The following is a 21849-nucleotide window of genomic DNA, read 5'->3' on the forward strand; positions in this document are numbered from 1 at the left end:
TGTTAGCGGCACCGAGCCTGGAGGGGTAATGTTAGCGGCACCGAGCCTGCAGGGGTAATGTTAGCGGCACCGAGCCTGCAGGGGTAATGTTAGCGGCACCAAGCAGGGTATGGGACCGAAGAAATTTGATTGACATCTGACTGCATTCGCTGATTGGCTCCTGCTTTACCTGACAGCAAACACCAAAGTGTAGTTTAGCTGCGGACTGCAGACATGCTGTCTGCTATCAGAGAGCTGCTCAATACGGAGCATTGTGGATTTTGTGTTCATTCACAGCAGGGTACCAACATTTTTGTCCATGTGTGATGAGGCCTATGCACAGAATGTTTAAGATGCAGGTCACTTTACACACCAAACTGTTGATTTTCATTTTCAACTCCTTTTGTTTAAAGATTTTATGTCACCAATGTTCTGGTCAAAGTTGTATTTTTGAAAGTTTTGATTCTGAAATAAAAAAAAGTGTAATCGACCTGAAGTTTGGTAGATTTTTAGTCCTTTTAGTTTATAGCTTCAGGATTCTCTCCAGTCAGAATGCAAACCATTAATCAACTTACAAAAATTGTTGATTAATGGCTAATTATATTAAAAGATGTGCCACTTATTAACATCTGCTTAGACCTTCTTTCATTATTGTAGTTTGGCCGCTGTTCAGAATAAAAGAATATGTAACAGTACATCGGTTTGAGAGTCTAATGACTTATGTGTTTTTGTTTCATGTGGAAATTCAGTTTTCTACTTTCAATGAAGCTTTTTCCACATTCTTGACATGAATAAAGCCTCTCACCTGTGTGGGTTCTCCTGTGAACATTTAAATTTGACCTATGTGAAAAACATTTTCCACATGTTTCACAAGAAAAGGGTCTATAACCAGGTCTATCACCTGTATGAATTTTCTTGTGAAGATTTAAATTGTCATTTCGAGAAAAGCTTTTCCCGCATGTGTCACAAGAAAAAGGCCTTTCACCAGTATGACTTTTCATGTGATGACTTAAATGATCCATTCTAGACAAACCTTTACCACATATGTCACAGACAAAAGGCCTCTCACCTGTATGACTTTTCTTGTGAGCTTTTAAATATGCCATTCGAACAAATGATTTTCCACAAACTTCACAGGAAAAAGGCCTCTCACTTGTATGACTGTTCTTATGCTCTTTTAAACTATCCATCTGAGAGAAACCTTTCCCACATGTTTCACATTGAAAAGGCTTCTCACCTGTGTGAGTTTGGCAATGCTTTTCAAAGTTATACTTCTTATTAAAAGATGTCTCACAAATGTCACATTTGAAATAAATTTTCTTGGAGCCAGTATGAGACTGACTCTGAGACACAGAGGAATTGATTTCTTCCTGATCTTTTGTCTCATCTACAGCAGAGATGAGAAAGAACAGCTGCTCAGTTCTTGGTTCTTCACTGAAATCACATTTTTGAAGAGTAGAAGTCTCAATCAAAGCAATGGACTGCTCATGTTTAAGTAGTGAACAATTTAGGTCCTCTGTCAGTGGAGATTCTGTTTCCTCCTCTTCCTTAATCCATTGGGTTTCAGGTTGTTGCCTTCCTTCCCTCAGTGGAGCTTCTAGTATCACCTGTTTCTCTGTAACCCTTGAGAACTCGGATTCCTGACTTTCCTTTGTCACAGACGCTTCTGGTTCCACCTCTTTGTCTTTAATCCATGGAGGTCCGACTTCCACCTGGTTTTCAATCAGTGCTGTTTCTGGTGTTATGCATTCCTCTTTAGCCCAAGAAATCCTGGATTCCTCATTTTCTTCCGTCAATGGAGGTTCTGGTTCCTCTTCTTCCTCTTTGATCCATTCAGTGTTTAGGTCGTTCTGTTCAACCACTGCAAGTTGCATATCCTCCTCTTCCTCTTTGATCCCTGGAGATCCTGGTTCTGTCTGTTCTTCAGTCAGTTCATCTTCACTCCACTGAGGTCCTGCTTCATCTTGGTCCTCACTGGAGCTCTTCCCTTGGTTACAGACTTGGTGGATGGCAGAAGCTTCCTCTTCAACGGAAACATGTGGCTTCAGGTCTGCGGTGACAAAGAGATCATTGAAGTAGATTAATTGATGACCATCTCATTCATTAGCCCGGATTTTCTCAGTCTGGAGAGTAAGTGTCACATGGTTCATAGGAAATTAGTGCTGCAGAATCATATTCATCACACATTCATTCAAGTCAGAAGTGTGACAGAAGGAAAACATCTAAAACATGCAGAACTGACCACAAAAGACTGGAACTGCCCGTTGTGTATTTATCGTTCCTGTAAGCCTGGATATGAAATGGGAAACATGAAATCTGAATAATTTTCTGGAACACTCTGATTATCTGTCCACATTTAAATCTAACCTCAAAACTCATTATTTCAAACTTGCTTATTCCATTTAATATTATCTTTCAAATCATTGTGTTCGATTTTATTAATATAAAAGTTTCTCCTCTGCTGTTCTGTATTTCTTGTTCCTTGAGTGACTTGAAAACCTCCTTCAAATATTGTTTTATTAATTATTCTTATACACGACACCCGGATCTCCAAACTGCATGGTAAAATTATGAAATATGTCTTGTGGTTAAATGTAGTTGATCCTTTAGTAGAACATAAAGAAAGATTGTTGTCACCTTTTTGGTTTAGAGAAAAAGAAATTCCTGAACATGTATCCTGTGAAACCACTGATCACCCATAGTATTACGTCTGAATCCATTTGATATGAAATATTTATTTTCTACGTAATATATATATGTATGTGTGTTATAAATATACATTTATGATGGCTATGCCTAATTTTCTCTACAGTTCCAGTTGTTTTGCGTCCCTCTATGACTGTAATGCACCACGTATACGAAGCTCATCTTTGAGCTGGTTAGCTGAGTTAACGGTGTTATAGATTAACTGGTGGCTTTTTAGGACCCCTCTACTGAACCAGGAAATAAACAATGCCATGAGCTTAAAGAACTACAAATCTTTGCAAAAATACAATCTGATTCAATCAAGACAATCATTAATATCTTGGGAAGAACTAATTAGAAAGACTTTTATTGGTCTAATATGGCATGTTGTCTTTTTTTTTCTACATTAATCTGCAAAATCACCAAAACATGTAAATTATGCAGAACTTGTCCTGACTTATGTGTTGCTTCAGAGGTTGAAACTCGTCAAAGGAAGATCGAAATAGATCTTAAGATGCCATAAACAAAGCAAAGATTAATCCCTGAAAGCCGACATAAATGTTGAAGAGCCTTGGGATCTAAAATAAAATGTTTAAAAAGATCGACTGGCTGTGTTGTTTTTCACATCTCCCTCAGATTGTATGATTTTTCAAATCCACAGAAACGGTGGATCTTTTTAAAGACCGTTTCTGTAACATGCTATAGTTTATTTCCTAGTTCACTTACAGAAGACATGGCTACCGCAGATCTATGTGGCAGCGTCATTTCTTCTTTGTTGTTGGTATTTTTTCCTCATAATTTAACTAAACATCTTTATTCTTTTCATCAAGTGACTAATACTCAACCATATGAGACATCGCTGAAAAAAACAATTGTTTTATATACTTTTACATCAGAAACGGGTTAAAATCTTCACTCAAACTGAGATTCTGAAAGTGTCACCAGTTAATCCAGGTTTGCTTCCTAAAGTGTGGGATGTCCGTTAGATGAGAATCGATGATGGGTAGGAATATCGGATTTCTGTCAGCTGATATACGTTAGTGCAAAGGCGTAAATCCCATCTCATTATTGGGGGGGACCATAAACAGGGACATTTTTTAAGAGCAATTTTGAAGTTAAAGTTACAGTAAAATGTAACGTGAAATGTGGTTACATTTTTTTGTGTGTGTTCAAGCTGCACCATCAAAAATGACTAAGTAGCAATGAACAACGATTCAAAAGTTGCTCAGATCTGAGTTTGGTTCAAAGATCTAATCTCTGCTACACCTTTACAAAAATTTAAGGCTCCAAATAAAAACAAGTTTTAATAAGGAACTCCACTTAATAAAATTCCTCATAAATATTGATTTATTGCAGTGGTTCTCAATACAAATCATGTGTTATTTAAATTATAACTTAAGTTGCTTTAAACATGTATTTTTGATGTGTTTTTTCATGTCATGGATGGCTGAGAACCTGTAAATATGTTGGAATTGAATATTTGGGAAGTATCACAGCTTAAACTTAAGGTCAGCACCAGAGTTTTCTAGAAAAATATTCAGATTCTAGTTTTGTTTTCCAAGGCATAAGCTGGCAGTTTATCATGATTCAGCCAAAGTAATGAAATAACGAACTGTTTATTGTCAATGTGTTTCTTCCTATTGAGCAGTGAAAGTAAATAAAATGTGTTTCATGTCTTTTGCTTTAAGTATTTCCTTACTGGAGGGTTTTTTGTTAGTGCTGCAGAGCCACAGCTAACAGCTAACAGCTAGCTCCCCCCTTAGCGGCTCTAACGGAGCCTGTGCCTCAGCAGGCAGCTGTTGCTCCTCCTACACTTTGGACTGAACCATTGTTCTAACAATAGCGGGGGGGACCTAAAAAATAATTATTTTTTTTCTTAGATGAATGGCAGATTTACTTAGTTCTTTGTTTCTATTGCCTTTTTTATATTGATATTGTTTCCCGAAGTGTTAATCAACTCACATTACAGGCACTTGAGTCAATTCCAATGTTCTGATCAGTGCTGGTCAGAAACTATCCATTTATGTTTACATTGCGGCTATTCGTGAGATGGACTTAATTTATTCTGGTGAACATGAATGGGATTGTGTTACTCATTGATCTGGTTATGCTCAAATGCGATGCAACATTAAATACATTTGCTTCAAATGGGACTTGGTAAAGTTTTGCAGATGGTTTTGTCACGCAAGTAGAATTTTTCAACAGGCATCAACACAGCCACCTGCAATTTAGAAACATCTGCGGTGCGCATAGGTTTCAACCAGTTAATTTAGCCACCAGTTAATCTATAACAGCGGCAGTCCACTGACGGATCTCTGTCTGCATGTAACACACCTTCATCCAGACCTACCAGAACTTTGTCTCCGCAGCTCCGAACCGATTCTGTTGAGTTTTATCTCTGGTTTCCAGTTGATCCCCATCATCCTGCGCTGAGCATCGAGCTCCTCCTCGTAGCAAATGATGGTTTTTTTAACCTCTGAGAAGATTTCTGCAGCAGCAGCAGTTAGTCGCTCTCTGATAAAATCTCTCAGATGCTGAACTGAAGACATGGTTACTGAAATATTAGCTGAGAAACGATAAAACAACCGTATTCTGGATGATTCCATACAACCTGATGCTGGAGCCTTTTGTTTTACTTCCGCTGGGGTCACACAGAGTCAGAGCAGCTGATTGGTTTATTTACAGCCCCTGCAGGACTGAAGCAGCAGACGGGATGCAAAAACTGACCTTAACCTGTCATTAATAGACAGTTAATCATAATGTAGCATCTGTTAACTAAGAATATTCACTGAGCTCCTGCCCCTTTCCTCCTTGGTGCTTTTTATTGAGTGAGACTGCTGGTAAGTTGGGTGCACTGTAATTTATATTTATACATGTTAAATTTTTAATAAGACTTTAGATGCATTCAATGTTTTCCTTTATTTTACCCTTTTAATGAACCAGCTAGTCCCATTGAGACCAAATATCTCTTACAAGGAAGACCTGCTGGCCGTGGCTGCAGCAGCACAATCACAACGTCACAGAAAACACATAATGAAAACTAAGAATTTAAACTTCTGTATTGTAGCCACTGACTGTGAATCAGACGCAGCTCAACAGCGCCATCTTTAGGTTGTGATCAGAATTTTCTTTGTTCCTAAATTCATTACCAAGATTAATGTGTTTGTGGGAACATGAATGTTTTTAGGGTTTCTGCATCATATGAGGCAGATTTTTCCCCATCAGATTCAAATGCAGTCTTTCTTCTGGGCTGATTGGAGCTTCAGTTAAATGTTTTTGTCCATTTTTAGTCCTGAAATATGAAGTAGGAATATTTCAATGGTGTGATTTTAGACGAATTTCTTAATTTTGAGGGCCACAAAGCCGGTTCAGCTGAGTTCATGTAAACTGAATCTGGAAACAATCCACTAGTAGTTTAGATGAATAAAAACTCAACCTGTGAGATGATTCAAATGTTTATGTTAATGTCACATTAAAAATGGGCCAATTTCTTTCATCAGTAATGTTTAATAGTGAGTTATATCCTCTGCTGTTGATTTGTTGCAATCACCTGATCTCATAAGGAAGAGCACCCTAATACTATGCTGCATCAATACCAATACTCCACTTAAAGCAGCTTTAAGTCAATATTCTTTTGGTCTTCTTGAATTCACATCTTTAACTTTACTGTCTTTATCACATTAACCAGAAGTTAAGTTCAGCTGTTCCAGGATGATCATAATGTTCGCAGCTCTGGAGCTGCTTCCAAATTAATTTAATTTATATTTCTGCTTGAATTTAAACAGTTATTTGACATAATCATCAATTAAAAATGATAAAAATCATTGATTGATCACATGGAAGGCTGTTGTTATGTAGTTCCAGTCCAGTCCAGCAGGGGGCGGAAATGGACCAACCAGCTGCTTTGTCTCAATGTGACACCCAGCCGAAGGAAAACAAAAAGACGTCAGGAGCAGCTTGTGTGGACGCAGCTGGAAGACGGTTGTGTTGTTGTGTCTCAGCTGAATATTTCAGTAACTATGTCTTCAGTTCAGCATCAGATAGCGGCTAACTGCTTCTGATGCTGAAAAAAAACGTCGTTCACTACGAGGAAAACATAATCTGATGGAAACTACAGCCTCACCAGAATCGGTATGAATCAGTTTGATCGGTTTATTGTTTAAGCTTTCAGCATTACTAACAGACTTCAGTGTTTTAAGGTCCGTTCAGACCGGTGTTACGGTTTAATAGGTTTTCATGTTAAATGGTGACTAACTTCCGGTCGCGTTGTTGCCACAGAGCCGAAGGACCCCGCTTAGCTGCCCTCGTCAAAGCCGTTCTAATAAAGAATTAGCAGGCTGGAGCTCTGACAGTCTTTTTGTGTGCTAAAAACGTTTCTTCCAGGATTTAACTAGTTATGTTCGTTTTTAAACATCAGGCGCTGCTTTAAATACTTGATAATTTTTCTGTTTATGTATTCTCAGTTAACATGAATATTAAAAGGGATATAAACCCCAGATAAAAATAGAAGACACGAAACCAAAAGAAGATGCAGCAATTGGAAAAAAGAAATGCTGCAGCTTTGACTAAACCTTCAGACAAACGGTGCGTTCCCACTTCACTTGTAAAACTGATTCTGCATCCTGTCAACTTGTTCAGGTTTGAACTTAAACACTAAATTAACTTGTTACTATTGTTAGAAGATAGACACTATAAAAAATACATTTTATTTTCTGGATTGTCCTGACGTCCTCAGTTTTGAGCTTTCTTATGTTTTCATCTATGACTGCATTATTACACTTAGTATTATTCAGATTATAGTGTTTCTTTATTCCCAGGACAGTGCAGTTTCAAACCCTTTTCTTTTTATGCATTCTGTTTTTATTTGACTTTTTATATTGTTATATTAGTGTTAACTTGGAATACAAAATCTTATATCAAATAAATAACTGTATTTTATTTAGTTTCTTCTCCACCAGGACAGCCAAACTGTCAGTGCTGCATAGAGAGCGGCTGTCACATTATTTGTCTGTATCATTGTTTGCACTGACTCAGCATTATCAACTTGCTGTCACATCCAAAGGAGTTTGATGTGAATGCTGTTTCCTGCTGAGTGCTTTCCTGTGTTAGAGTACACATCTGTAGTCTCTTAACATGGAGGATGGACAAAGTTTCCTGATGGGATTCCTCCCAAATATCCAGTTTTAATGAAGGTGGAGTCAGATGGTTCCAATGAGATCTTGGGCTGAAGAATGAGATGGTCATCAATTTAATTATATTAATGATGTCCTCCTTTTTCCATACAGACCTTCAAAAGCCACATGTCTCCATTGAGACGGAAGCTTCTTCCATCCAACATCTCTGTAGCCTGGGCAGGAGGCCTTACCATAACCAGAGGAAGAAGAACCTCAATGGACGGAAGAGAATCAGATGGAACCAGATCCAATACAGTGGATTAAAGAGGAAGAGGAGGACACAGCACTGATGGAAGAAGAAAAGGAGGAAATAAAGTTTTCATCGGCTAAAGAAAAACAGAAAAAAACAGAACCTTCACTGATAGAAAAACAGGAGAACCCAGACACTCATAGGATTAAAGAAGAAGAGGAGGAGCCAGAATTTCCACTGACAGAAGAACAGGAGAAACAAGAACTACAGAGGATTAAAGAGGAAGACCAGGACACAAAACACTCAAGTTTGGAGGAGGAAAATGAAGAACCAACATCTTTATGGGTTGAAGAGGAACAGAAGAAACCAGAAACCCCACTTATTAAAGATCAGGAGGATGTAGAATCTAAATGGATTAAAGAAAAAGAAGAGCCATATTCAATACTGATAGTTGAAGTAAAGGAAGAAACAGATTCTTCATGGATTAAACATGAACAGCAGAAACTGGAACATTTTCCAACTGGGCAGGACCAGAAGGACGGCTGCAGCAGTGAGGAGGGAGAGCAGGAACAGTCCGTTGCTTTGATGGAGACTCCTCTTCAGGAAGTCTCCAGGAAAAGAGCTGGAGAACCAAGAACCGAGCAATGTTCATTTCATCCGTCTTCTACAGACAGCACACATCAGGAAGGAAGCAGCTCCACAGTGTTAGAGAGTCAGTCTCATGCTGACACAAAGAATATGTCTTTAAAATGTGAAATTTGTGAACGAGCATTTAAGAAGAGGTTTAACTTGAAAGAGCATTACAAAACCCACACTGGGGAGAGACCTTTTTGTTGTGAAACATGTGGGAGACGTTTTTCTCGATTCAGTATTTTAAAAGTTCACAAGCAAACTCATACAGGTGAGAGACCTTTTTCTTGTGAAACATGTGGGAAAACATTCTTGCGAATTTATAATTTAAATCTTCATCAGAAAGTTCATAGTGGTGAGAGGCCTTTTTCCTGTGACACGTGTGGAAAATCTTTCTCTCGTATTGATCATTTAAATCTACATAAGAAAAGGCATGAAGATGAGAGGCCTTTAAAAAATCAGGCAAGTGAGAGGCCTTTCTCTTGTGAAACATGTGACAAAAGTTTCTCTCGAATTGATCATTTAAAAGCTCACAAGAACATTCACACAGGTGAGAGACCTTTTTGTTGTGACACTTGTGGAAAAGCTTTTTCTCATATTGGCAATTTAAGTATTCATAAGAAAGTTCACACAGGTGAGAGACCTTTTTCTTGTGAAACGTGTGGGAAAGGCTTTATAAATAGTTCGAACTTGAATGTTCACAGGAGAACTCACACAGGTGAAAGACCTTATTCATGTGAAGTATGTGGGAAAGCTTATTTTATCCGCAATCACTTAAATGTACATCAGCGAACCCACACAGGTGAGAGGCCTTTCCCATGTCAAATATGTGGCAAAGGTTTCATTGAAAATAGGAAACTGAATTATCACATGAAAAGAAAGCACAGAAGTAAGAAATAGTCATTTGACTCTCACTGGTTAACAATAAATATTTAGAATTTTCTTATTAGTTTGTTTTTTAGTAATATATTAGCAAAGGAAAAAATACTAATGAAGCTTCAACCTGAGTAGGAGTGAAGTTGATGTGTTGGGTTGTTTTGTGGGGTGACTCTGGCTCATTGGGTATTTTTACAATTGGAAGGTTTTTGGTTTTTAAAGTTTCAAGTTGTAATTTTATAATAAATGTTGAATTTAAACACTTTAAGACAAATTGTTTTTATTGAAAATTTTTGTTGGCATCAAATTTGAAAGTACTTTTTTAGTTTTAATGCAATAGAGACGAGAAAAATGTAATTTTCCTGTGTTTGTTAGGAAAAGCTGTTTGAGGTCTTTGGAGTTTAAAATGATAAACTGCACTGACAGACTAGATTCTCCAGATTGATGGAAAGTTTGGGATCTTTTTTTTCAGATAGTTTACAGATCAGAGGTCTGAACACAGTCAGCAGTGTCTCTGTAAATACAGGTTTAAGCTAATTTATGTTTAATAAATGCCAACATTTCACTCTAATAACACAATGACGGTTACAAGCAGGCCTGGATTGGCAAATTGGGAGAACTGAGGACATTTGGGCCTTAAGGTCTGGTTTTCTCTCTCTATTATTTTTGAACTGAGTTGGTGTTCAGGCACTGGGTTGATCTCGTGCGCCACTGCTGCTGCCCTGGGCTGCAACCGTCTCTATTGGACTAACAGCTTTTGTAGTTTTGTTTTTCAGAGACGTATCCTGACATTCAACGGTCTCAGACACTGGTGTTTAAAGATGGGAAGTAGAAAGAGCAAGGATGGAGCAGAGGAGGCTGGAATTAAAGAGGAAACTCTGAAACATTTGCAGCTAAAAGAGCAAAACTGAGCAACTTTTCCATAATAACGACCATCCTGTCAGTAACGTCACATATGGATGATGAATCGGTAAGGCAAGATATACCAATAGTACATATTAAAAAATTTAATATTATGTGAAAATGCAACATTTCTTGCCAGTCATCTCAGAAAGGGAAACATTGCATGAAGTCATCCTCCATTCACTGATGCATTCCAAACCTTTGTTTCCTGTAATTTTGGTGATTATGACTTGCAGATAATGAAAATTCAAAATTCAGTGTCTCATAAAACCAGAATACAGTGAATAATGTGATTATTGGAATCAGTTGGATTCACAGACTGCTGACTGGACAGAATGCATGAAATTATTAGATCATCTGCTTCTGTCATTTAATGTTAGAAACTTTCGTCTTTGTTCTGAAAGCCAATGCAGTGAAAAAAGCTGCTCATTTGTTTATTTTCACACTGAAACTAGAAACATAAAAAGTTGGTTTGATGATCAGTTACACTTTAGGAATGTCAAATAAATATAACCATTCGATGCTGTCAAATGCTTCTTCAGCGTTCAGTGACCGTAACAGGTTTAATATTCAGAAGTCACAAAGTTGCTGGAAGAATTTCACTATAAAAATCTTACTTAAAAATTTCTAATAATATCCATTTATATTTGAATGTTTTATAAACCTCAGTAGGTTCATAAAACCAACCGTCCTACAGCTGTTGAATTAAATTTGGATGCCGATATTATGTATGATGGAGTTGGTTGGTTTCAACCTGATAATATGGAGACTCATCTGAAGACGGCTTCAGGTGAACAGCAGAGGCTTTATTTAAAACCAACATCATATCGCAGCACAAACTAGAAGAAATCCAAACCGTAGAACTATTTCAACTCGATGTGTGAATCCAGACAGGAGCAGTCACTTGAACTTCATCTTATAGCTGTAACTTTAAACTGTTTTCTACATGAACATGTTTCAGGCTGCAGCTCCGACTGTTCAGCTGTTAAACTACAAACATCCTTCAATCTACCGTCCTGTAAAAACCACAGCAGCAACAATTACAAAGCTAATTTAATTCCTGTGTTTAAGTTCAACATTATTAAACCAAATGTGTTTCTTATTCAAAACAAAGTGAAAAACTGCTAAAATATTCAGACATTTTGGTTTTCACAGTAAAAGTATAAAATATATTTATCAAACTGAAAAGTTCTTAAGAAAAACATTGAAAAATTGAATGAACAACGTTGTCAACAACAACCATCAGTAGTTTATGAACTTTAAAACTGAAACTTTAAAACTGAAAGTTTTAAAGTTATGAATTTAAACTTCAGTTTGAGGATTTCAACAAAAAGTAAGTTTAAGATGTTGGTGTGGAGAAATTTCTCCTCAGTCTTTTCGACAACCACAATGTAGATAATTTAAGTTTACAAACATCCATTTCTGCACAGCTCTCTGCACATCAGGATATAATAAGGTTAAGTCCAGCCTTTGATTAGGCCACTCCAACTCTACAATTCATTAGTTTGATTCTTCCTGTTGCAGATCTGGACTAAACTTCAGCTGCTGGACAGATGGACCCACATTTGGTCTCAAAGACTTTGATACTCTGAAGAGTAAGACGAGCCCACATCACCAGCCCTCCACCACCATGCTGGGCTGCATCTATGAAGCATGTGCCAAGAGTTTTGATCCCATCTGATGGCATGAAAATGTGTTTGTCCATCAGGTCAGAGCTGCTGGTGTCCAGAGGTTCACATCGTGTCTAAAGAACGTCTCACCTTCATTTCTAGTTTAAACACAATCAGTAACTTTATTTTCTAATACACTTTAAAAACTACCAAGAAAAGTTTAAATATTTCTCACAGAGAGTCTGATTCGACTTCTCATGTTTGTGTTTTTGTTTCTACAATCATCAAATAAGCTTCTTCCACCTCTGTGGGTTTTCTGGTGCACATTTCATTTAGAGAGATGTTTGGATTGAGTGAAAACATGTTTACTCCAAACTTATACAGGAAAAGCTGTGTGACTTTCCCATGCCGATCTAAACATGTTTTATTCTAGAAGCTTTTCACAAAGCTCTCCCAGGAGAAAGGCCTCTCACCTGTGTGGCTCCTCCGGTGCATGTTTAATAGATAACGTCTAGTAAAACTCTTCCCACATGTTTCACAGGAAAAGGGCCTCACACCTGTATGAATGTTCTTGTGGGCATTTAAATGACCAATTTGAAAGAAACTTTTCTTGCATATTGGACAAGTAAAAGGCCTTTCACCGGTGTGGGTTCTATAGTGAACATTTAATTGAGAACGTCTAGCAAAACTTTTACTGCAAGTTTCACAAGTAAAAGGCTTTTCTCCAGTGTGGGTCATGTAATGCTGTTTTAAGTCATATTTATTCTTCAGTAATCTCCCACACACCCCACAGCTGACAGGCCCTTTCCTGGAGTCGGTGTGGGACTGACCCTCCGACACGGTGGAGCTGCTTCCTTCCTGCTCTTTGCTCTCGGCTTCAGCAGAGATGTGAAAGGAAGGATGCTCAGTTCTTGGTCCTTCACTCAGATCCCGTCTCTGAAGTGTGAAAGTCTCCATCAAAGCAGCAAACTGCTTCTGGTTCTGCCTGGTCGGTAAAGGTTCTGGTTCCTGCTGTTCAAAATTAAACACCGGAGACTGTGCCTCCTCCTCTTCCTCTTTAATCCATAGAGATCCTGGTTCCCAATGTTCTTCAGTCAGTGGAGGTTCTGGTTCCACCCGTTCCTCTTCAGTCCACTGACATTCGGCTTCGTCCTCGTCATGACTGGACCTCCTCTCCTGGCCACAGGCCTGTTGGACGGTAGCAGCTTCCTCTTTAACCGACACACGTGGATTCTGGAGGTCTGTGAGACAAAGGAAGAGATCATTAATATTGATTGATCGATTGATGACTGTCTCATCTATCAGGTCAATAAGTGACCAACAGTTTTCAGCCCAATAGATTTGGAGCTCTAGCAAGAAAGTGTTTAAATGAAATGCAATATTTTAGGTCACTGATACTCCAGAGCACTAGGTGATAAAACATTAACATCTGTTACTGAATGATAAACGTGTCTAGTGCAGACGGCAGTGGAGTTCAGGTCTAAACCAGCAAACCACAGGATGAACTCTGACCTCCAGCCACTGTCACCCATTAAAGAACACTGTCTGTTTTATTAACACACAGAAGTAAGAATATTGTTTCAGTTCAAAATAAAATAAGCCAACAAATACTGGATGTGTTGTCTTTGCTGATCCGGCACCAGACATAATCTAAACTCTTTACATCGCTATAATTTCTTTCCTCTTTCTCCAACTCTTTGAATTACATCATTAATCTTCTTCTCTTTTACCTCCGTCTCTTCATTCTCCATCTTTCTGTTTCCACATCAGCACCTTCATCCAGACCTACCAGAACTTTGTCTCCGCAGCTCCGAACCGATTCTGTTGAGTTTTATCTCTGGTTTCCAGTTGATCCCCATCATCCTGCGCTGAGCATCGAGCTCCTCCTCGTAGCAAATGATGGTTTTTTCAACCTCTGTGAAGATTTCTGCAGCAGCAGCAGTTAGTCGCTCTCTGATAAAATCTCTGAGATGCTGAACTGAAGACATGGTTGCTGGAATATTAGCTGAGAAACGATAAAACAACCGTATTCTGGATGATTCCACACAACCTGATACTGGAGCCTTTTGTTTTACTTCCGCTGGGGTCACACTGAGAGAAAACAGTTTATTGGACCATTTCCGCCCCCTGCTGGACTGAACTGGAACTTCATGTTTGGGGTTTATAAGCCTTTAGTATATTTATATTATATTCACTGAAGAACTGAAATATTTCCTAAGGGTTTCACAAAATACGGCTACCGCTTGTAAACCATATTCTGTGTGTGTGTTTTTTTTGTTGTGTTTTTGTCCACAAAAACCATACAAGTAATTATTTGGTGCACAAAAAATTTAAGATTGGAAAAGTTCATGTATGTTTCAGGTAACGTTATGCTGTTCCGCTCCAGTCCAGCAGGGGGCGCAAATTGACCAATCAGCTGATTTGTGGTGACCCCCAGCGGAAGTAAAACAAAAGGCTCCAGCATCAGGTTCTGTGGAATCATCCAGAATACGGTTGTTTTATCGTTTCTCAGCTAATATTTCAGCAACCATGTCTTCAGTTCAGCATCTCAGAGAGTTTATCAGAGAGAGACTAACTGCTGCTGCCGCAGAAATCTTCTCAGAGGTTGAAAAAACCATCATTTGCTACGAGGAGGAGCTCGATGCTCAGCGCAGGATGATGGGGATCAACTGGAAACCAGAGATAAAACTCAACAGAATCGGTTCGGAGCTGCAGAAACAAAGTTCTGGTAGGTCTGGATGAAGGTGTGTTACATGCAGACAGAGAAGCTGCTGCAGCTGAACTGTTTTAGCTGCTAGCTCTGATGCTACATGACAACATAACAGATGTCTGAGTCTCTGAAAACCAGATGGAGATCATTTCAGTCACCTGACTAAAAATATTAATGACTTAACAATAAATAAATAAAACTGAACCATTTCGGTTTAGTGCCTCTGAATTTACTTGTCTGTGTGTATAAAAATGAAACAATCTAAAAATAATAAAGAACATTCTAGTATAAATCCCAGGATAGACGGGAAGATGCAGGGTATTGATTAAGGAGTTAATCTAAAGCTGACTGGTCGTATTTATTGATGAACAATTAACGGAAGTGACGTTTTTCTTTAGAACCTTGTGAATGTTGGGATACGGTTGCAGGTCTCGTCTAAGAAATCATTGACATCCTTAGTGGAATATTCTGAAGCAAGAAAGTCTTTCATAGCTTTTAGATATTTCTTTATCAGTAGACTTGTAATTACATTTCTCTACTTTTCTCCAAATGACAGAAATATTAGTTTTTTTCACTGTCAATCCATGTAGCTGTTGATCTTATCTCGGTCATATAATTTAATCTCCATCAGTTTCTTTTTCCTCTTTCACATTTAGTTTGTAAATCAGTGGGTGATCTGGACTAAATTACTTTCATCTGTTTCTATCTTCCTTCTCTGTTGACTCTAAAACAAGGTTAGCAGTAAGATGCTGATTAACTAACATCCACTTGGCTCATGAAGTTTGTTGTGTATTTTCTCTCAGCAGCAGTGACTGTTGACTGGTAACTGGAACACAGCCTCTGTTTGTAGATGGTTAGACTGAAATGTACTTTGGATCTGAGGTTTTACAAAGAAGCAGTTCCTTCACTCAACATAAGATGATTTCTGCCAACTGCTCTGGTTCCTGAACCTTTTTGTCCTGTTGACTCCTGATGCTTTAAAGGGAACGGAAACAAAGTAACATGAGGAGAAACAGCTGTTGCTTTTTCTATGGGGCTGGACAATATTTTAAAAAGAAAATACTGGATAAACTACCAAACTTCAAAACAAACTATGAATATTTTAGCAAAATAAGCTGAAGTAGAAACTCATCTAAAATGTTCTGTTAGAACCAAATGGTTTTCTGAACACTGAACTAAAGAGGGAGACATGGGTCTTTATTTGGGTGATGTGACATCAGCCCATTTTTTTATAATAATTTTGCTGCCTTTAAAGAAGATGGTCATCAATTAATTTATATCAATGATCTCTTCCTTTGTTCCCTCAGACCTTCAAAAGCTAAATGTCTTCACTGAGCAGGAAACTTCTTCCATCCAGCTTCTCTGTAACCAGGGGAGGCGGTCCAGCCACGAGGAGGAGGAAGCAGAACCTCAATGGACTGGAGAGGATCAAATGGAACCGGATCCTCCACGGCCACCTGAACGCACCCTGGTGGAAGGAAACGAGAACGCAGAGTCTTCATGGGACAAAAGGCCACAGAAAAAATCAGAACCTCCACCGATTGAAGAATGGGAGGAATCAGAAACTGATTGGATGAAAGCAGAACCTAAACCTTCACCGTTTAAAGAATCTGAGTGGATTAAAGAGGAAGAGGACCCAAGAAAACCACTGATTGAAGGACAGGAGGATCCAGAAACCACATGGATTAAAGAGGAAGCAGAACCACTGATGGAGGGAGTAATGGAGGAAGCAGATTCTCCTGTTGGCTGTGAAGGAGAGCCAAGACCTGAGCAGCTTTCTTTTCATGTTTCTCCTGTAGTTGAGAGCAACGATCAGGGAGGAAGAAGCTCCACCGGGTCACAGACTCGGTGCTACACTGACACAAGCAACATGTCTTCTGATAAGTGTGGTATTTGTGGGAAATCCTTCAAGAAGAAGTTTAACTTGAAACAGCATTACAGAACCCACACTGGTGAGAGACCTTTCTGTTGTGAAATACGTGGGAAAAGTTTCTCTCAAATTAGTAATTTAAAAGCTCACAAGAAGATTCATACAGGTGAAAGGCCTTTTTCTTGTGACTCAATTTGTATTGAGAAAATGTATTTTCTCAATACAAGAGAAAATACATTTCTCTTGTATTTCTCAATACAAGAGAAATCTTTCTCTTGTATTGAGGCCTTTTCAAACATATGGAGAAGATTTCTCTCTTTACAACAAAATGAATACAAGTGAAAGGCCTTTTGCTTGTGACACTTGTGGGAAAGGTTTTATACATGGTTCAAATTGAAATGTTCTCAGGAGAACCCACACAGGGCATTGATGGGGTCAGTGTTTCCAACAGACGGTAAATTATGGATGTTGTGCTTGTTCAGTTTCCTGTCATCCTTCAAGACTGACTGGCTAAAATAGGATCGTTTCTAATTGTGATGGACGGCGACACAGAGGCTGTCAGAATAACCCGAGGTAACCATGACAACCAGGCTGGAGACTTTAGTTTAGCAGCAACAAGACATGAAGTTACTTCTAAAATTAATCATGCAGGTTAGATTAAAATGATTGACTTTTCTTACTTGATTATTTCTGTGACTAGATTAAGCTGTACTGACCCTCACTAATAAATATCAAGCATAAAGAAACAATTAAAAGATGGTGCAGACATGGACAGTGCATGGTTCTAGAAAAATAAAGGTTTTAATAGGTTTCTTTGGCCTCAGCTACATTAAAAACATCTTTGGGCGCCTGAGTCACTAAAACTAACCTGCTTGCAACAAAGATGATGTATGGAGAAACAAAATATTTACTGGTTTCAAATTTTAAAGAGAGTTTTCAGTATTTAATGCAGAAGAGATGAGAAGACACTAAACGAGTATCTATGAATCTGATCTGGGTTCAGTTTGTTTGCAGATCAGACGTCTGAACACAGACACAAGGTTAAGCTAATCTGTGTTTAACAAAGGGCAACATTTGGCTCAATGTTACTGTAACTCTGATTTATTAATTTGCTTCATTGTTAATATTCATCCCACTGTCCACAAAGTGACATCATTTCTGCTGAATTATTTTTGTCTCCACTGGGAGGAAACGGTAAAAACAGAAACATTTTCAGGTTCTCAGTATTTACAGCAAAGGTTTGTGATGCGTCAACTTAATTCAGCAGTAAATGTTGCAATGGTTGTTTTTTAACTTTAAACTGGAATCTAATTATTCTGCATGTCAGCATACAGCTCAGTTTTAATAAAACATGTAAATCATAAACCTTATGTATTAAGACATGTGAGGCCTTGGCTGTAAATAAAGCCGATTGTGGTCAGAGAGCAGATCTGAATCTGTTCTCAGTGGTTATTAGAAGCCACCAAACTGCTGGCAGCCAATCAGACTTCCTTTCCTGCAGCTGTGTGGGTTTGTGCTCTGCAGCCTCCACACCGTTAGCTGTGGCTTCTCACTTTAATAACACAATGACAGTTACAAGCATCGACTGAAACAATGGTTCAGGAAGCACCTGTGTTCTTCATCTGAGAGAGAAACAGCTCAGAGCTGAACTCACAGCTCAGCAATCGGCTCCATCAGATTCAAGGCGTCCATGTTGGTTCAGACTCCGTCTCGTCATTCAGTGGATGACGGCTGAATGTCAAGCAGAGTCGGGACGTCGCAGTCAGAGCTGAACTTTGATTTAGTTCACTTCAAACTGGTTTGGTCTTTGAGGACCAGCTCTCCACTGGTCTCCATCAGCCTGGATCATCCTGACAGCTTTAGCTCTTAAGTTGCTCTCATGTTTAGGGGAGTTCCTCAGGGCTCAGTCCTTGGTCTTGTTACCATGGCAACATGGTGTTAATATACCACTCAAAAAAATAAAGGGAACATTTCACTTTAATTTTGTGTGTGGCTCCAAATCCAGGCCTCCATTGGTTAATAAATTTGATTTCCATTGATGACTTTTGTGTTATTTTGTTGTCGGCACATTCAACTTTGTACAGAACAAAGTATTCAATGAGAATATTTCATTCATTCAGATCTAGGATGTGTTATTTGAGTGTTCCCTTTATTTTTTTGAGCAGTGTATTTTCACCTAAACATGGAGGTGTAACAATATGCTTATTGTCTGAGATTAATGAGTGATTTTCATTTTATTCCCACTGAATTTGTTTGTAGAAACAAATCTCCAATAAAAAGTTTTGTTTTTAAACTTTTTTGAATAACATTTTTAAAATGCAGTATGGAATAAATATTTAATTTGAACATACAAATGGCTGAAAACGTGGACCAGCAGACAAGTTCTTCCCAATGTTTCTGCATCTGCTGAACAAAGGAATCAACTTTACTGAAGTCATTTCAAACGTCTTTCAGTTGTAGTCTGTTGTATTTTCAGTTTGTTGGGTTTAACCCTTCTGCTGTCTTCGGGTCAAAAGTGACCCATTACCATGTTTAGCTGTAGAAAAAATACCCTAAACCAGGGATGGGCAGTCCTGGTCCTGGAGGGCCGGTGTCCTGGACTCTGGACGTCTCCCTGGTCCAACACACTTCGATCAAACAGCTGGATCTCCTCCTCAGTGCATCAGGTTCTCCAGAGTCCTGCTAACGATTACTTGATTCAGGTGTGTTGAAGTAGAGACACATATAGGTTGCAGGAGCCCGGCCCTCCAGGCCTGGAGCTGCCCACCCTGCCCTAAACGACCTTTTTCCGACTTGAAATTTTATGACTTTTCTTAAATTAACCTGACATTAGAAGAAGTGATGCTGATCACCACGAGGGTACCAGGATTACCTTATGGGTCATTTTGGACCTGTGAATTATAAAAGCATTTAAACACCAGAAAAAGAGTTCAGAGACCACACACACACACACACACACACACACACACACACACACACACACACACAAACACACACACACACATCAAAGAAACTGGATTGATGTATGAATTAAACTTGCATTTGACTCTCAATCTGCAGCCAACCTCCCACATCACACAAACTCCCAAACACAACAGAAAATAATCTGACATGATAAAAACGATATGAAGGTTTATGAATCTGAGAACCAGTCGTTGAAGCCATGAATAGACGTTTCACTAACAGCTGTTGTATGTCTCCACATTCTGACCTACATGGGATCTTCAGCATAAGAAGTTGAACAAATTCAATGTAGCGTCTTCATATGGTGAAGAACATCTTCATGTTATAAAGATTTTCTAGAACATTTTCTGTTCAGTGTGGATGTTCTTCATCTGATGTTCAACACCTGATGTTGAACATGTGATGTTCGTTTATATAATTATAGAATAAACCTTTACTGTGTAAAAGAAAACCGTTACAACACTTAGTTTGTGGTAAAAAGAAAAAAAGTGTGTAATACTGTTGATCGTCTTTTTGTATTGTGTAACAAAAATACATGATAAAAAATTTATTAAATTGAGTTGAAATGATAAATATCAATTTTTTTCATCATACAAAATAGATTTTGGACTTAAAATTCAATTAATCTGCTTTATTTTGGGGCTTTTGTTAGGGCGGGTCATTTTTGACCCATAGGACAAGGTGAGTAAACAGAAGGTTAAAGGGATCTACGACCTGGAGTTCATTGAGTTAGGAAAGTATTTATTTTCACTTATGCTGGATAAAATATAAAATTATGTAAAGAGTAATTTTATTAGGCAGCAATGAAAACTATGAGCTCTAGAAGGTTCATTGTAGTTTATTGTTACATTTCCTATTCAAAATGTTGTTTTTTTTGTTGATTTAAATATAAAGTACTCCTTGGTTCCCACACTTGTGGCATTTTGTTGCTTCATAAAACACTAAATGAATTACAGTCATACTTTAAACACAGAGACTTTAAGTTACAATACAGAAGACAAACAGCAGGAAGAGCTGCAGATGTCAAGAGAGAAGAACTGAAGGACAATGTTTGATTTACAAAACGCATAAAATCCTTTTTATTTTTCCTATTTTAATATGTATGCATATTGTTTTAATTTCAAATGAAAAGCGCCAGTAACTTGATTTTCATCCTTAAATTAATACTTGTTACTAATTGGAAGCTCAGCAGCAGCAGCTTCCTCTGATCGTCCAATCAGCAGCTTCCTCTGATCGTCCAATCAGCAGCTTCCTCTGATCGTCCAATCAGCATCTTCCCCTGATCGTCCAATCAGCATCTTCCCCTGATCGTCCAATCAGCAGCTTCCTCTGATCGTCCAATCAGCAGCCTCCTCTTCTCTGTGGCTGCAGGGGCTGATGGGAGCTCTGGTTCCTCTGCTAGAAACCACGTGGCCCTGGTCTGATCTCTCAGCTCGTCCTTGTTTGGCCTCAGCTGCATCAGAGCTCCACTTCTCCCCAGGTTCACCAGAGGAAACTCCACTGCACACAATGCTTTTCCTCCCAGCTGCTGCTCTGTGCTGGCTGGGTTCAGGTGAGTGTTTCCACCAATCAGGAGCCAACAAAGCCCACCTGGAACAAACACTGTCACACTAACCTTCACCTGTCTGTCTGTGTCTCTACAGCGCTGGCTGCCATGGCAACAAGGCCAATCCAAATTTCTACTCTGACCAGGAGATCCGGTCAGAACATCTCCATCAGCTGTAGAGGAACTGATTACTTTGAGTCGGATTTTATATTTTGGTATCAAAAGAAACAATCAGACCAACTCAGAATTATTCTAAGTATTAACAAGTTATATGGTGACATAAATCTCAGCTACAATCACACTCAGAAAGAGGATTTTTCAGTAAAGATATTTCCTAACGGCTGCGATTTGGAGATTGAAAAAGTTCAACTCAATCATTCAGCCTCCTACTACTGCAGCTGTTTGAAAGTTGGTTCCCACAGTGAGCAACGATTCCTTCAGCCTGAACAAAAACCTCCAGATGTCAAACAGCTTGTGACAGAAGGAGAGCAGTAAACCTTAACTGAGGTTTTATTTCAGTTAACAGGTTTGATTTAAATAAAATGTAAATAAAAGATTTAATAGCAATAAACGGTGATCAAATTAAAAAGCTGTTATTTTTCCTGAGGTGTTTAAGTTGTGTTTTGTGTGTTTTAATCATTTCAGAGTCACAGTCACTGAGTGCTGCACATTCAGTCACTGATACACAGATCAGAAAGCCGACTTGAGGCTG

The 21849-nt window shown here is 38.6% G+C and overlaps 4 protein-coding genes across 12 annotated transcripts in view; 2 read left to right on the forward strand and 2 right to left on the reverse strand.

Annotated features, from left to right (window-relative positions):
* Positions 1-9797, forward strand: part of LOC103132286 (zinc finger protein 239-like) — a 20311-nt gene extending 10514 nt beyond the window's left edge. For 2 of the 8 annotated variants that reach the window (XM_016667282.1, XM_016667279.1), the window contains exon 2: positions 7950-9797. In XM_016667282.1, the coding sequence (XP_016522768.1) occupies positions 8074-9558 (1485 nt within the window). In that variant the 5' untranslated portion in view covers positions 7950-8073 and the 3' untranslated portion in view covers positions 9559-9797. Of the gene's footprint in view, positions 1-5422; positions 5505-6532; positions 6796-7127; positions 7249-7375; positions 7857-7949 lie in introns of those variants that run through there. The other 6 variants (XM_016667280.1, XM_016667283.1, XM_007544063.2 and 3 more) reach the window with 6 other exon arrangements.
* On the reverse strand, positions 482-5294 carry LOC103132280 (zinc finger protein 239-like). Its single transcript, XM_007544056.2, has 2 exons — positions 5015-5294; positions 482-2029 (listed from the first exon to the last, which is right to left on the reverse strand). The coding sequence occupies exons 1-2, from the start codon at positions 5268-5270 to the stop codon at positions 690-692; spliced, it is 1596 nt and encodes a 531-aa protein (XP_007544118.1). The 5' UTR covers positions 5271-5294; the 3' UTR covers positions 482-689.
* Positions 9798-11128: 1331 nt separating the features above from the next.
* LOC103132285 (oocyte zinc finger protein XlCOF8.4-like) lies at positions 11129-14632 on the reverse strand. 2 transcript variants are annotated; one of them, XM_016667287.1, is made up of 3 exons: positions 14564-14632; positions 13837-13969; positions 11129-13288 (listed from the first exon to the last, which is right to left on the reverse strand). In XM_016667287.1, the coding sequence occupies exons 1-3, from the start codon at positions 14576-14578 to the stop codon at positions 12477-12479; spliced, it is 960 nt and encodes a 319-aa protein (XP_016522773.1). In that variant the 5' UTR covers positions 14579-14632; the 3' UTR covers positions 11129-12476. The 2 variants fall into 2 exon arrangements, with proteins under 2 accessions (XP_016522773.1, XP_007544123.1); XM_007544061.2 differs by lacking the exon at positions 14564-14632 and having other exon boundaries at positions 13837-14167.
* Positions 14253-18001, forward strand: LOC103132284 (putative zinc finger and SCAN domain-containing protein 5C). Its single transcript, XM_016667286.1, has 3 exons — positions 14253-14775; positions 16065-16826; positions 16890-18001. The coding sequence occupies exons 1-3, from the start codon at positions 14577-14579 to the stop codon at positions 16967-16969; spliced, it is 1041 nt and encodes a 346-aa protein (XP_016522772.1). The 5' UTR covers positions 14253-14576; the 3' UTR covers positions 16970-18001.
* The last annotated feature ends 3848 nt before the right edge of the window (positions 18002-21849 follow it).

This window comes from Poecilia formosa, unplaced genomic scaffold, assembly GCF_000485575.1.
Source record: "Poecilia formosa unplaced genomic scaffold, Poecilia_formosa-5.1.2 Scaffold984, whole genome shotgun sequence".
In the NCBI taxonomy this organism is placed as follows: Eukaryota; Metazoa; Chordata; class Actinopteri; order Cyprinodontiformes; family Poeciliidae; genus Poecilia; species Poecilia formosa.